Source organism: Hemitrygon akajei, chromosome 9 (assembly GCF_048418815.1).
Source record: "Hemitrygon akajei chromosome 9, sHemAka1.3, whole genome shotgun sequence".
NCBI lineage: Eukaryota > Metazoa > Chordata > Chondrichthyes > Myliobatiformes > Dasyatidae > Hemitrygon > Hemitrygon akajei.
In genome coordinates this window covers 29380547-29397011 of record NC_133132.1, presented here as the reverse complement: position 1 = coordinate 29397011, position 16465 = coordinate 29380547, and the positions used below count along the sequence as shown (strand labels likewise).

The 16465-nt window shown below is 40.2% G+C and overlaps 1 protein-coding gene across 2 annotated transcripts in view; it reads right to left on the bottom strand.

Annotated features, from left to right (window-relative positions):
* The window catches only part of LOC140732977 (septin-2), a 163219-nt gene that overhangs the window by 84706 nt on the left and 62048 nt on the right, over positions 1 to 16465 (bottom strand). For both annotated transcript variants that reach the window (XM_073055709.1, XM_073055710.1), the window contains exons 7-8: positions 13364 to 13498; positions 10567 to 10684 (exon numbers count right to left, since the gene is read on the bottom strand). In XM_073055709.1, coding sequence (XP_072911810.1) covers positions 10567 to 10684; positions 13364 to 13498 — 253 coding nt within the window. The remainder of the gene's footprint in view (positions 1 to 10566; positions 10685 to 13363; positions 13499 to 16465) is intronic.

The following is a 16465-nucleotide window of genomic DNA, read 5'->3' as shown; positions in this document are numbered from 1 at the left end:
AGAGAGCTGACAGCTTCGTTCCTGAGACTGAACATCACCAATTGCCTACCCTGACCCAACTATGTAGAAGTTGCTGCCAAGAAAGCTCACTAATACCTTTACTTCCTCAGGGGGCTAAATAAATTTGGCATGCTCTTGACAACCCTTACCAATTCTTATCAATGCATCACAGAAAGCATCCTAGTTGGATGCATGTTGGCTTAAAACAGCAGAGAGCTGTGGGCAAAGCACAGCACATCATGGAAACCAGCTTCTCCTCTATGCACAGTCTGTATTTACCAGAACATCAGATGCAAAGTGGTAGTGGAAGCAGATGCAATAATGGCATTCAAAAAGCATTTAGAAGCACATTAATAGGCACAGATGTACAGATATGGACCACGACCAGGCAGAAGGGGTTAGTTAGACTGGCATTATGGTGGGTACTGATACGGTGAGCCGATGGCCCAGTTCCTGTGTAGTGCCATTCTGCAAAGTCTTAAAATATGTGCAACAGGTTGAAGGACAACTTCTACTCCATTAGCTCTGTAATATCATTAACACGAGGAAGTCTGCATATATTGGAAGTTGAAAGCAACACACACAAAAATGTTGGAGGAACTCAGCAGGTCAGATAGTATCTATGGAAATGAATCAACAGTCGATGTTTCAGGCTGAGATCCTTCTTCAGAACTGAAAAGGAAGGGGAAAGACGCCAGAATAAAAAGATAAAGGAAGGCAAAGGAGCCTAACTAGGTGATAGGCAAAGCAAGGTAGTTGGAAAGGTAAAGGGATGGAGATAGGAGAGGAGAGTGGACCAGACCAGAAAGGGGAGGGAATGAACCTGGGGGGGGGGGGGGGGGGGGGAGTGATAGGCAGGTAATTAGAGGCAAAAGGCCAGAGTGGAGAATAGAAGAAGAGGGGACGGGGAAGGACTTTTTTTTACTGGAAGGAGAAATTGATATTCATACCATCAGGTTGGAGGCTAACCAGACGGAATACAAAGTACTGCTCCTACACCTTCAACTTGGTACAACAGGAAGCCAGTGACCAACATGTTGGAATGGGAATCAGAATTAAAATGCTTGCCCACCAAGAAGTTCTGCTTTTAGCGGATGGAACAGAGGTGCTTGAAGAGGTACCCCACTTTACAATGGGTCTCACCAACGTAGAAGAGGCCACATTGCGAGCATCAGACACAATAGACAACCCCAGCAGATTTGCAGGTGAAGCCTGGGGCCCTGAATGGAGGTGAGGGAGGAGGTGCATGGGCACTCAAGCCACTTGCAGGAATAAGTACTGGGAGAGAGATTAGTGGGGAGGGTCAACTGGGTGAGAGAATCTTGGAGGGAGTGATCCCTGTGAAACGTGGAGGAGGGAGGAGGTAAAGATATATTTAGTGGTGGGACCCCTTTGGAGATACTGAAAGTTACAGAGAATGATGTGTTGGATGCGGAGGGAGGCTCATAGGATGGTAAGTAAGGACAGGAGGAACTCTATCACTTTAAGTGGATGTTTGAGAAGTGAGGGAGATGTAGATGACAGCACCATTAACAGTGGAGGAAAATAAATCCTGTTCTTTAAAGGAGGTCACCTCTGTTGTCCTGGAAAGGAAAGCAGCATCCTGGAACAGAAGTGAATCGTGTTTTTACAGGAGATAGTGTGGAAAGAGCAACAGTCAAGATAACTGGGAATCGATAGGTCTATAAATGATGTCAACTGACATTTCGTCTTTAGATATGGAGACAGAAAGATCGAGAGAGGTGTCAGAAATGGACTGAGTGAATTTAAGGGAAGGGTAGAAGTTAGAGGCAAAGTTAATGAAATTGATGAGCTCAGCATGGGTGCATGAAGCAGCACCAATGCAGTTGTCATTGCAGCAGAGTAAGAGTTGGGAAGTATTACTGGGGAAGGTTTCGAAGATGGACTCTTCTAGGGCTAAAGTTCTATGATGGTCATCCCAAAACATTTTGGAACTATGCTTCAACATCTCAATAAAAACAAATATAATTACAGAAGCTGAAATATACGCATGTTTTGATGCATTTGGGAATTAAAAATACAAGAACACTACTGCCCAGTTGTCACTGGCAGGAGATTTGAAGCATTAACTTATCAAACACTAGCCCATGTGTCCAAAAGAAATAAAACTGATAAGTTAAAACAGTATAATTTCCCACAAGGAACAATTAATTAGTAAAAGAATGTCCTAGGTTTGAACACAACCTTGACATGTTTACAGCTAAAAGCCAGTTGTTCTAACTGCATATACTAAATAATTACCTCATAAAATTTATCAAAATCTAGACAGGAAAGTAATAAAACACTAAATTCAGTGATTATTATCCACATCATATTTCTTATTTTATCAGTCATATCAGCCAAAATGAAATGAATTCCATATGAAACTCTCAGGGAAAAAATTTTTGCACTCAAGATTGCAATCTCATTTCAACTTGTTACATGCAATACAGACTCTCAATATTATTACACTTGCTTAGTTCACATTCAGTTCAGCAGAAAGACAAATTTATGTTTAGTGGCAAGGTTGAAGTCAGAAGTGGAAGCCACACTGTAACTAGCCATATTCTAACCCAAAGTTAAGTTCCTCCATTTAAAGCTAATCTTTATCTTTGCAACATTCATTTAAAGTTGGCCAAATCATCACAAGTTAATGGCTCAGATTAATAATTAAAGCCCAAACAATAACCAAAGTTGGCCTGTTACAGTATAGAACCCCTATGTCAATCACTGCATGATCACCAGTATTACACAGTTTAGAAGATGGACCATAGACCATAAGGCATCGGAGCAGAATTAGACCATCTGGCCCATCGAGTCTGCTCCACCATTCAATCATGTGGTCATTAAGATAACTTTTTCCTTAAAATATCACCCGTCAAGTATTAAGCAGTTATAGCATTCAGAGTACTTTATCATATTTCAACAGAATTCTAATAAACTCTGCCCAAGAAAAGTTAGTAAATCATTGTTGTGGTAGAGATTCTTCAGAGGCCCTCTGTTAATTGGGATTGACCATAGATATGCATGTATCTGATACGCAAGCCAGTATGCAAGCCTGGGCAGTACGATATGGAGACAAAGTTGCTGCCCATGTCACAGGCTCCCCCTCTCCACAGAGCTGATGAATCTAAAGAAATGGCACAGACCAGTACAGCTTGGCACCAATGGCATCACAGGAGTTGTCAGTCAGTGTTGGACCACCTTGGGGATCCAGCTCCAGACTTTTCCTTCAGGGCTTATACCCAAAGCCCTCACCATAAGTGGGTATAGCCACAAGGCAACAGAGGTTACCTTCTTCCAGATGAGCTGCCAACCACAGCTGACAAACCCCATCAGCTGACAAACCCCATCAGCCTGGTGACTGGTTTTAAGGCAGCAGCAGCAGCTTGCCTTTGCCCCATCTCCTGTCAGTAGAAATAGTGAAGGGGCTTAGAAGCTAAGCCACATGTGAAGCCCAGGAGCTGGACAAGGTTGTCAGGGAGACTATTTGGGACGCATGCCATTGGGAGCATTTAATAGGTAGCATGAGCTTATCCCTATTACCACCCCCGGCTACATCAACCTTAAGGAACCTTAGTGTTATTATTCCCCTAACACAAACTAAAACAATGAAGGGAAAGCCTCAGTTAGCATGGCTGAAATATTTATTACACCCTATCTGTCTTCAGCTTTCCTGTGGAAATGTGCATTCATAATACAAGAGAGCCTGTCATTCCCTTTGTGAAACAGTCTGTTTAATTCTGCCCTGCTTCTTTCAGAAGTTGGGCTTCATACAATTAACTTTCTCATGAGAAACAAATTACTCTAGTACTGGTTTCCAGCTCAAGCTTTCCTTGCAGAAGAGCTGTAAAAATTGTTGACAACTCAACTGATGATGTCATAGTCATTGAAAACTACAGCCTGAAACAAACCTTTTGGCCCATCTAGTCCGTGCCAAACAATTTAAACTGCCAAGCCCCATCAACGTGTACCTGGACCACAGCCCTCCAATTCATGTATCTATCCAAACTACTCTTTAAGTGTTGAAATCGAGCTTGCATGCACTACTTGCATTGGCAGCTTGTTCCACATGTTTGTGACCCTTTGAGTGAAGAAGTTTCCTCCCATGTCCCCCTAAACTTCTCACCTTTCACCCTTTACCTATGACCTCTAGTTGTAGTCCCATCCAATCTCAGAAGAAAAAGCCTGCTTGCATTTACCCTATCTACACCCCTCATAATTTTGTTCAGCTCTATCAAATCTCCCCTCAATCTTCTACATCCCAAGGAATTGAAGTCTTAACCTATTCAATCTTTCCTTATAACACAGGTCCTCCAGATCCAGCAAAATTCTTGTGAATTTTCTCAGTACTCTTTAAACCTTATTTACATCTTACCTGCAGGTAAGTGATCAAATCTGCAAATAATTTTTCAACAGAGGAAATAAACGAGACATTCAAGAATTACAACTTCACCGATTTTTTTAGTGGATTAGACCTCCCTACGTTGTCATTTGAGGACACCAAAACTCTAGACTCTCCTTTTACACTGGATGAGCTACTCAAAGCAGTCAAAACTACAAATAAGGGCTGTACGCCAGGTATGGACAGCATACCTGTGGAACTTTACCTAGCACTTTGGGATTTTCTTGGACCAGTATGGTTAGAAACATAAAATTATGCTATTGGAAATGGCGCTTTCCATAGAGATCTAAACACAGCCCCGATAAGGACCCCTTAGAGCAGGGGTGTCAAACTCATTTTAGATCACGGGCCGGATTGAGCAAAATGCAGCTTCATGCGGGCCGGATCAGTCGGACGCGTGCGAACACAGCTTTCGTTGCCTCCGTTTTTTCAGCCAGCTCTCATGTGTCTCAGTCTCTGCTATAACTACAAAGTGTTTCACTTTACAAATTCCGTTTCTTATGAAGAAGACTGCCGAGCAAGACTGCCGAATAAACACTAAAAACCCTGAAAACCTGGTACCTGAATAAACTCAGCATTAGCCATATCATACGCCATAGGCGCTTCGATTACTGGGGCCAGCTTTAATAGTAATTAGATATTATCTCATAGGCCTTGAGTCTGACATATATGCCTTTGAGTGTGCCAATCACCATCCAATCTACTTGATAAATGCCAACCTCAACATATTTTCCAAAGTCTTAGCCAGTAGACTCGAGACAGTAGTTGGGAAAATAATTAGCCAAGATCAAACGGGCTTTATCAGGGGACATCCCGCATCTGATAATATTCGCTGGCTCTTACACATACTGAGTGCAACACATAAAATCCCACCTGCCTGTGGCCTGCTATTTCTAGATGCTGAAAAGGTGTTCAATTACCTTGAATGGCCATATCTTTGGAGAGTTCTAAAAGAATTTAAGTTCGGCGATAAATTTATCAATATGATTCACACACTGTATGCTAATCCTTCAGCCCGGGTATGTGTGGGAGGAGGTTTTTCAGAGTTATTTGACATAGGATGGGGCACACGACAAGGGGACCCTTTGTCTCTTTTAATCTTTACTATATCTATTGAACTGCTTGAACATTTAATTAGAAACTCACCTCAGATCTCCCCTGTTACAACAGGTACAACATCACATTCGATATCACTTTACGTTGATGACACACTAGTTTATATGGCAAATGTTCAACAAACTCTCCCCTATGTTTTAAAAACACTGGAGCAATTTGGATCTCTTTCCATATACAAAGTTATTTTGTCAAAATGCTGATTAACACAGATAAAAGTAAGGTGTCTCTCCCTCCGCAGATTAATGTTACAAATGAGGTCCTCTACTTGGGTATTAAAGTTAATACTTCCTTATTGTCTGTTGTTGAAACAAATTACTCTTTAATTTTGAAAAAAATAGAAGATATTATTAGATGGAGACATCTGCCAGCATCAGTCCCATTGGTCATTAAAATGAACATCTTACCCTGCATTAATTTTATCAGCTCAATGATCCCACTTGCGCCTCCAGCAGGATATTGGCAAAAACTGGATTCCTTACTACAATGCTATGTTTGGAACGGTAAACGACCCAAAATAAAGTGGTCAGCTCTACAATTCAAAAAGGCAGATGGGGGATTGGCATGTCCAAATTTTAAACTGTATCACTGGGCTATTAAAAAGTCTTAGCTATTGGATGGAGAAGGATAAACTTTCGTCATTGAAAAAATATAGAACAAGAGCTAGTAGCACCAATAAGGTTGAAGACTTTCTCCTTATAGGTACGTCTACCAAAAAATGTGATTTGTATTACGGTCCAATTTTAACCCATATGCTACCAGTGTTAGAGCAGCAGAAAAATTCCTAAAATTTAAACGCATATGGTGCAAATCTTCTCCATTATGGAACAATAATCATCTTCTACCTGGGGGGGGGGGGGCAACCATTCACTAACAGAACTTGGGAGGATAAAGATGTTGTAAAGGTTCAAGATATTAATGGGGCAAGTACTATCCTTAGCTTTCGAGAACTGGTATCTCAATATAATATTGATAAACACTCTCTTTTCTTCTACTTTAGAGTAAGATCAGCTTGTAAAGTCTACAGGGAGTCAGATTTAAAGGATCATCTCATTTTAAATTGGATACAGAGTGCTCCAAGACAGATAGTGTCATATATCTATGATAAAATAAACTCCCAGAAATATATGCCCACATCAGGAATGAAAGCCTGGGACATATCCGAATTGGGACAAGACTTAGACTGGGATGCAGTTTGGGATAATGCTGCCAGTGCTTCGAAGAACCCGAATCATCAGTATATACACTTGAAATTTTGTCATATTGAGCATATCTAACACCGAGAATTAGACATCAAATGGGACTGGTTCCTGACCCATATTGCTCCCACGGAACTGTTGGCTCTTTTATACATGTTGTATGGGAATGTCCAGGGGTTTTTGGTTTGTGGGGGAAGGTTATCAGTACTCTTACTGAACTAAGTGGGATACAATTACCAATGGACCCTGCTGTACATCTTCTAAATGATGACTCCCACCTTTCCCTTACGGAAAAAACACGCAAAGTCTGGCTGGCAGGCCTGGCTGCAGCTAGGAAGACTGTAGCCCAGCGTTGGAAACCTCCTCATGATATTTCAACTACTCACTGGCTTCGGAGCTTTTTGGACATTTCTTACCTGGAATTATCATCAACAAGCGTAAATGATGCACGACCAAACATAATCTTAATGTGGACAAATGTTGATATCTAACTTAAAAGATCTTCTTCAACATAAAGGATCTCACCCACCCTATTTGTCTCACTCCTATCAGAGAGGAGGCTACATAGCATCCACACCAGGACCAGACTCAAAAGCAGTTACTTTATCCACAAATGAAGTCTGATCAACAACTCCATCCACTAATTCTACCGCTATTTTATCATTTCTTGTCAGAGTCACCTAATGTACAGACAATCCCATACCTAGTATCACTTGATGGACCAACCATCAATCTGTATATATAAGCTATCTTATGTACTGTGTGTGTGTTTTTTTAAATTAATGTGTTCTTTATCTTAGTGGGTTTTTTTCCATGGTGCATCGGATCTGGAGAAACAATTATTTAATTCTCCTGTACACTTGTGTACTGGAAATTACATTAAACAATCTTGAAAATTATCTTTTCTTTAGTATAATATATTCTATATTAATCCATTTCACACCTAGTATTTTGTGCACCCTGGTTACACATCAAAATCTGAGCACACACAAAATGCTGGAAGAATTCAGCAAGTCACATAGCATCTGAGGAAAATAAACAATGTTTCAGGCTGAGACCTTTCAGAACTGGAAACGAAGGGGGAAACAGAATAAGAAAGATGGGGGAAAGGAAAGGGTACAAGCTAGAAACAGGCGAAACCAGGCCGGGGGTGGGGGAGGAAGGACAAAGTGAGAATTTGGGAAGTGAGAGGTAGAAGAGGTAAAAGGCTAAAAAGGATTCTGAGAATAGGACAGTGGACCACAGAAAAAAGAGAAGGAAGGATGGCTGTCAGAGGGAGGCAGGTGAGAAGAAAGGGTAAGAGGGGAACCAAAATAGGGACTAGAGAAAGAGAGAAGTGAGAGGGGGAAGAAATTACCAGAAGTTAGGAAAGTTGATGTTCATGCCACCAGTGCGGAATATGAGATGTTGCTCCTCCAGCCTGAGTGTGGCCATTTTGTGGCGGTAGAAAAAGGCACGGACCGACACATTGAATTGGAAATGGGAAGTCGAACTGAATAGGTGGCCACTGGGAAATCCTGCATTGCATGGCAGACAGAGCAAAACTGCTTGAAGAAGTGGTCACCTAATCAAGGTTGGGTATTACCAATGTAGAGGAAGCCGCACCAGGAGCACTGGATATAGTAGACGCCAACGTATTCACAGGTGAAGTGTCACCTCACCTAGAAGGAGTGTTTGAGGCCCTGAATGGTGGCGAGGGAAGAGGTGTTGGGGCAGGTGTGACATCTGTCACGTTTGCAGGGATAAGGACCAGGAGAAAGATCAGTGGGGAGGGAGAAGTGGACAAGGGAGTCATGCAGAGATCAGTCCATCTGGAAAGTGCAAAGTGGTGCAAGGGGGAAATAAAGATGTGCTTAGTGGTAGGATCCACTGGTAGACAGTGGAAGTTACGGAGAATAATGTTCTAGAATCAGAAGCTCATGGGATGGAGGTAAGGACAAGGTAACATTATCCCTGTTATGGCAGTGAGTAGATGGGGCAAGGGCAGATCTGTGGGAACTGGAGCTGTGGGTGAAGGCAGCATTGACAGTGTTAGTATTAATAAAGTTATAGAGTGTTTTGTACTTACGCAGCATGTCACAATGGGCTGAATGGCCTCTAGGTATGCATATATATTTTTTGATACAACTCTGTCAATGATTATTTTTCAGTACAAGATTTTCTTTTCTGCCCAGAAGTATAACTCACTTAGTAAAATTCTTGTGAAGGACTTCACAGGTTGCACAGTTTGACCCAAGTGAAAAATAGACTCACATTTCGCAGGACTCAAGAAAATAATTTACAAAGATCAAAATATCAGCCCTCAAGGAAACAATACTGACACCAACTTTTATTTTTCCCCCTAAAACCACGTTATAAATGCTATTTTTCACTGGTTTGTGATTTTCTGCAGCAATAAACTGTGTTGATTTCCATGTTCATGAGAACAATAACAGACATAAATGGTTTGGTCCACAATTCCTGCAATAACTTAGTTTGCTGATAAAAACTTTTATGTTTCCTTATGCCTTTTACAACAGACAGCTACAATTTATGCACAATGTGGCCCACCTACTAAGCTGCAAGGGCTGCTGAAACAAAGAATACCAGCAAAACGAATACCTCCACCAAGTGTGCTGTTACTGTTAACCCTTTCCAACATCAAAGTCCAAGCAATGGCAGGCAAATTAGAAAGGACACACCTGAGTAGCTATTTTCTGTAAATCAGTCCTAGATTTAAGCACCAATTCAACAGGAGCACCATCTGAAAGTGGTTTCAAGTGCAATGATTGAATTTTCTAATCCTGTGCATGTCATTACTCCACTTTGACTTGACAAAGACCAAAGGCAACAACAACAATGTGCCTTGCCTCAGTTGTTCCCGTTACCTCAAGATCAGTTTTGCCCACCTTGGCAGTCACAGTGTTTTATGATTGTGGAAGGCTAAACTCTGACTAGAGGAATAGCACTGCGTCTTTGACCTGAGTTGTCTAAAGCCCAATGCATGAACAGTGAATTGTCAATTTTGGGCAAACTGTTCCCCCTCTGTCCTTTGCTCTCTCCTCCTGATCTACCCAGTTCCTTTCACACCCACCCCAGCCCCTACCCCTCCCCCCCATGTCCTTCCCAAACTTCCACTTATTCCAGCTGCCTATCACCCACATAGTCCTACTGTGTTTCCTCACCCTGCATGGCCACCTCATCTCCCTTATCTGAGTTTATGCCCCACCTTTCTTTACTATCAGATTCCATCATGTGCAGTCCTCTGCTGTCTGCAACTATCACTTCTGTTGCAATTTCCACTTCCCTTTTCCATCTGCTTATCACCCCCTCCTCATCTGGATCCATCTATCAGCCTATGTTGTATCAACCTTTCAACCTACTCCAAAATCAATCTAACCCTTCTCTCCTTTATAGCCTCCATTTTACTATCACCCCTGGCAGGACGCACCACTCACTATGTAAAAAAACGTAACTCTGAAGCCCTCCCCACCCCCCACCATGCTTTCCTCCAAATGTCCTAAAATTCTGCCTTCTCTTATTAGCCATCTCTGACAAGAAGTCTCTAGCTACCCACGCAAACTATGTCTCATCATCTTGTACACCTCCATAGTCACTTCTCATCCTCCTCTGCTACAAAGAGAAAAGCCCTACTTCACTCAACCTATCCTCACAAGACATGCTCTCTAATCTAGGCAGCATCCTGATCTCCTCTGCAGAAAAAGCTAAATTTTTAAAAGGATTTTAGAACACTTATTACATAGTTAAGGCCAATTTCCAATAAAAACACTATTAATTGAGATATATTATACAAAAATTGATAGAACAGGAGACAATAAATGTGAAACTTCAGTAACAATAATTACTTACTCTTCGCTTCAGTCGTTCTCGTTCCTTCAATGTTAGTGTGTCTGCCTTAGCAATCACAGGTACAATGTTTACTTTGCTGTGAATGGCCTTCATAAATTCAACATCCAGTGGTTTCAGGCTGCACAAGATGGCAAATAGTTACATACGATATTAAAAGCTGAACTCACCGTTTCCAAACTTACAAAAATAAAATCCTATCTTTGAAATCTTTCAATCATTGTGTAGGCCAGAAAGAACTACAGTCTACAAATCAGTGAATTCAAATGAATGACGGACAGTGGAAGCAAACAGACCAATGCTTTTGTTCTTGCCGTGAGGGAGGAGATGGAGACTACCATTTTATGAAGATATTCGTCTCCATTTTGTGAGCTAAAGTTGATCAGTGTTTTAAAGTAGACACAATGATGCTCCAGGTAACCTGCTGGACTAGAGATAATTTCCAAATAAGAAATTATTCGTGAGCTGTTCTTTGGTTGGATGTAGCAGGCAAGTTGTTGACTCTTGGGGCCTGTATCTATTCTGCGTAATTCAAGCCGGTTGCTGATTGAGAACAAAAAGTCATAAATTACCCATTGTCATTTGCTAGGAAGAGGGCAATAAGCGAATGCTGGCCTGCAGCAGAGCCAATAAAAAGCTGTTACAGATCAAACACATTACCCACAGCCAGTGACACTGGGATGTAACATTTGAATTGATAAGGAATAAGTATAAAAGCAGAGGTTTTTACACAATGCAGTGGTAACTGAGAATGTCCACACAGAGTTGAAGATTCAAAACAGGACTATGAGGAACATGCGGTCAGCAGCAGAATCCTTTTTAACTAGTATTATATTTTGTGTTCTTTGACTGTTCACGGAAGGTCAGGAAAACTTAGAAGATGCGAACACAAGCATTCAGCTGTATATGTTCACGTGCTCTTCCGTTGAGACAATAAAGTTACTTAACGGTAATTGCAGATTCTCTCTGTGCCTCCCTGAGCATTATTACAGGGGGTGATTCTTGTAAATATAGGCATTGCCTTCTTTTCATAACCCTGTTCCAGTTAGTCATAATCTGTACCAAAAGGGAACAAAAATGGCATTTTGGAGCATCATTCTCTTCCATCAATGGAACAATATGTTCTTCTATTCAGACATGATTCAGATTGTCGCTAATATAACTCAACTCCAAGTTAATCACCTGACTTCTTAGATGAGGCTCCTTAAGAACAAAAAAAAATGGATAAAGGGTCAGAAGTCTATGAAATAATGACCCATAAAAGTAACAAAATTGCTGGGGGAATGGAAACAAAAGGATGAAACCACAAGATAGATTTACTAAACCAGCAAAAACATCAGCAGGATTCAGACAAAAACAAGATTCTTTAAAATAAGGATTGCTGATTGTATCCATAAATAGTGAAGAGAAAATACTTCAAAGTAGCAAATTTAGAAAGAAAAAAATAGTCCCAACAGTGCATACTTGAACTCCCAAGCAAAGGTTCAGAAGTTCAATTTGCAGTGATTTGGCTCTCCAAACTTACCAAATACTGTGACAACAGACAACTCCACCAAGAGCAAAAAGATGAATATGACACGCTTTTTCTATATATATATTTATAGGTGAATTGTCAAAGTGTAAAAAAACAAGGCAATGCATAAACTCCAAACCTTCCCAACAGATTTCAAGACAGTTTAACTGCTAATATATCCAAATCAAATAGTTTGCCTGAAAGTTTCTACTACATACAGTATATGTAAGTTCATTTCTTAATCGAGTACTGTGAATTTATATTTGTATATACTTATCTACACTAGTTATTACATTAAAGATCCAAATTCAAGGTCATAAATAACCCACTGCCTGCATGGAATTGAACACAAACTCTAGCAATTGCCGGTCAAAGGGAAGTGACAGAGTATAACACTTGTAGGGGAGGTTCTGTTTTCTGCAACAATGCAGATTGTTCCAGAAAAGTTTGCTGGTTGAAGAATTAAGAACAAGTTGAGTGTTTGGAATTTGGAACACACTATCCGAGTGGGTGGTGGAAGTGGATTCCTCACATTTAATAATCTGTTTGAGCATTCTATTGCCAAGGGATAGTAAAGTGGGCTACAACAGCAATTAATGGTCAGCGTGGATATGTTGGACCTTTCTCGGTACTGCACGGTATGAACTAAAACAAATTCCTCTAGTGGAAACCAGCAGCTCCACTGGGTAAAAACACACACAAAGTGCTGGAGGAACTCAGCAGGTCAGGCACCACTCTTGGAAATGAATAAACAGTCAACATTTTGGGCCGTGACCCTTCATCAGGACAGGGTAAAAAGATGGCCAAACAAAGGTCTCACATACCTAAAATGTTGACGACAGAAAGTTGACAGTTCATTTGGAAAATTGGGCTCTTAGATGGCCTAGCTGATGAAGAAAATGAAGGGAAGTTAAGAAAGCGTCTGAAAAAAATAATACAAAGGATACAGGAAATATGACAGTGGGACTGGGATGCGGATGATTCCAAAAACTACATTGATCTGAATGAGGTTAATGGATGGGTTTCATGTTCAAAGCTATGATCTCACTGGATCCCTACCTCAATCAACAATTCATACAACTGGTTCTTATTATTATACTGAGTGGCCACGCACTTTACTCAGTAACTGCTTTTGTACATATCTCATGCTAAACCAGTCAAATCACACATTAGCTTGCGCACTTGTAGTTGTGGAAAGATGCACAGTGATATTAACTAAGCTTGACTGCAGTTAACACTAATGTAGGAATATAAACAAATCTCTCTGGAATCAGGATTTTTACTTACCCATGGCCAAAAGGAGAAATGAAGTAGAAACAGCAGTGTACTCGATTGTCTATTATATGACGTCTGTTCAAGCCACTCTCATCATGAAGGTATCGTTCAAACTGATTGTCAATGTACTGAATGATAGGCCTGAAGCTGTAAGGAGACAAACAATATGGTCTTAAAAATGACAACAGATATAAACCATAAAATTTAGCCTTTCAAACCTTAGTACTAATGTGCTAACTCCCCACTAATGATTATATATCAGAGAGTCTGTGCCAGATTGTCTCACCAACAATTTTATTCTGATGCAAAGGTGGTCTTGGAAATAATCTTCCAGATGTTATTGAAGCACTAATTAAAAGACCCTTCAGATCTTGATTTGCCACTATTGTTCACCACATTTTCCAGACTAATTTTATCAAGATAAACAAATTGTAAGCATCTTGCACTTCAGCAAGAAGTTCAAAAGTAGCTTCAGTTCAAATTAATTACCAATATTGCAAAATGTGGCTTACTTCTAAGATCACAGGCAATGGTCTACGAATGATACAACTCCCAAACAAAGTGAGTAATTAATTTTCCATCAATCACATTACAAGCAATCCTTTCATTATGGCAGGGTGAGTAACAGGAATGTGTCCTTACAGAATTCACAAACCACTACCCAACAGTCTGGGATACAGAAAATTCACTCATGAAATTTAAACAGAAAGACAGTAATTTAAAGAACAACAAACTTCATTTTCAACTGTCATTTCTTGAAACATGCACAGATCATGCAGCCCCCATGTTACAGATCATAGCACTAAAGAAATCCATGAAAAATACAGGGAACAGCATCAACCACTTTTTTTAAATTTCTTAGAAGCCTTCATTTAACAGAATCAATTAAGTTTATGAAGAGGGTGAGGAAGTACTTCACAATGATGTGCACAATATTCTTACCAACAAATCCACATTTCTGAATTCCTCTGGTCCAGAGTTTGAACACAAGTTTCTCAATGAATCACCTCAGAGTGAAAACTGTCCAACATTCCTCACCTCCACTCCAGAGCAAAAATTACTCCAAACTCATTCAGTTACAGAACACAGTTGCATTCAGAGGTCAAGTTTCAAACCATATCTCAGTATTTCAGGATTTGCAAGAGGATGGGTCTCAGATTAAGCAAAAGAAAGACAAAGGTCCCATTGCAGAACACTATACTCTGACAATCATCCAAATGTGACCCTATTCAACAAAAAATATCCCCATTTCCCAGAAGCTACCTCACAGCAGAAGCGGTATCAAAAAGATCTACCATCTCCTCCAATCAACAACCTAAAGGAAAAAGGTGTTTTTGCAGTCCTCAATCCCAGCACCATTCTGTATGTTTTAGAGATGAAAGGCAAGTAAGTAATCAACATTCTCTCCCGTGGATAACATTCCCAGCAATGAGGCTCGGATCAAGTACAATCACTTCCAATTGCCTGCATGCATATCCACAAACAAACATATAACTTCAACTTACCCTAACATAGTCCCTTCCAAAAGGACAGAAAAACTGCTTCCAGTTCTCAAAGTCACAGAGTCGAAGAGTGAGCACAGAATGGGAGCATGATGAGGATGTGGATGGGCAAACAGCAGGTGCAAACAACAGTTCAATAAACCCATCTGACCCAGCAAGTTTCACTTGTTCCATCTATGGCAGACTGAAGATACTGCAGTCCATTAGTTACCTCAGAATTCACAGAAACAGAATGGAAACAAAATTCTCCTTCATTCAAGAGGACTGCTTGAGAAGGCGGCTAGTCAAACAAACATTGAACTGAAATTACAGGAGCACCAACAGATAATTGCCTTTTATTGCTGGTGATTCATCATATAGGCTCATTAATGAGTACCATTAATAAGTACAGATCACTAAAGTAAAATATGAGAATAATTAATCAGAACTTTAAATTAATGATCCTTCTTAGTTCTAAAAGTTAGTCCTTAAGAGAGTAAGTAACACAAATTTGTAGAACAACTAACATGCTAGAGGAACTCAGCAAATATACATGGAGGAAAATGACCAGCTGACGTTGAACATTCATCGTCTATTTCACTCCAATGCTGCCTGACATGTTCAGCTCCACCAGCACCTTGTTTGGTGCTCAAGATACCAATATCTGCAGTCTCGTGTCTCCAGAATGTTTTTTTTTCAAATCATGAGAACTGAATAAATGAAACAGTACAATATAATTACCAGCCACCTATTGTCCTATATACAATAGCCTTCACACTGTGGCAATGAAAATTTGTATGTATTCACAATGCAATCACATAATTTGACCTGTGATCTCCTTCCTGCCAGTATTATGTTAAAGCTGGCCCAAAATGGACTTGAAATTGATTTAAACTAACAATGAATTATAATCTTGCCACTCAGAGAATAGTTTAGCTTCCTAACAGTTACTTATTCAAAGAACCAACTGGAAACATCCCTGATACAAGTTTTGTGCAGAACTAGTCACTCTTAGCAAAAGCTGTGGCTGGTACATTGCATTTAGATCTTCAGTGGTGTATGTTAAGAACATACAGGGTTCTAACTTACAAAAGCAGAAAAAAAACTTATACACTGACACCAGATTAGGTTCAGCTGTAACAAACCCATGAATGAAAAAGTCTGCTAATAGTATTCAAGTGCATATAAGAATAATGGCCGATTATTGAGCTATGAGTGTCTTGTTGGAATATCTCGAGAGGCAGTGCTGCATCTTACTGACTTGTACAGCAGCAAATTGTAGTGGAGTGACATCCTGCAGGGTTACAAAAAGCAGAATAGAAGACTTCATCGTGCACAGACTTCATCTGTCTTTTTCCTGCTCACTACAATTTCTGGTTTTGTAAATCTTGCTACACTATCTGAAAACAATTTCATTTTAATGATTTAAGAGAATATGGGCATCAATGGCATAGCTCGCATATATCCCACACACTGAGGTAGTCATCAATCAGTCACTGGAACTATTTCCAACATCACTTAGAAAGCTTTTAAGATTTTGACAAGGCAAAGATAAAGTAACTTTATACAATGGGTCACATTTGTGCATTATTAGAATCATAGAGCATTGTTGCACAGAAACAGGCCTTTAGCC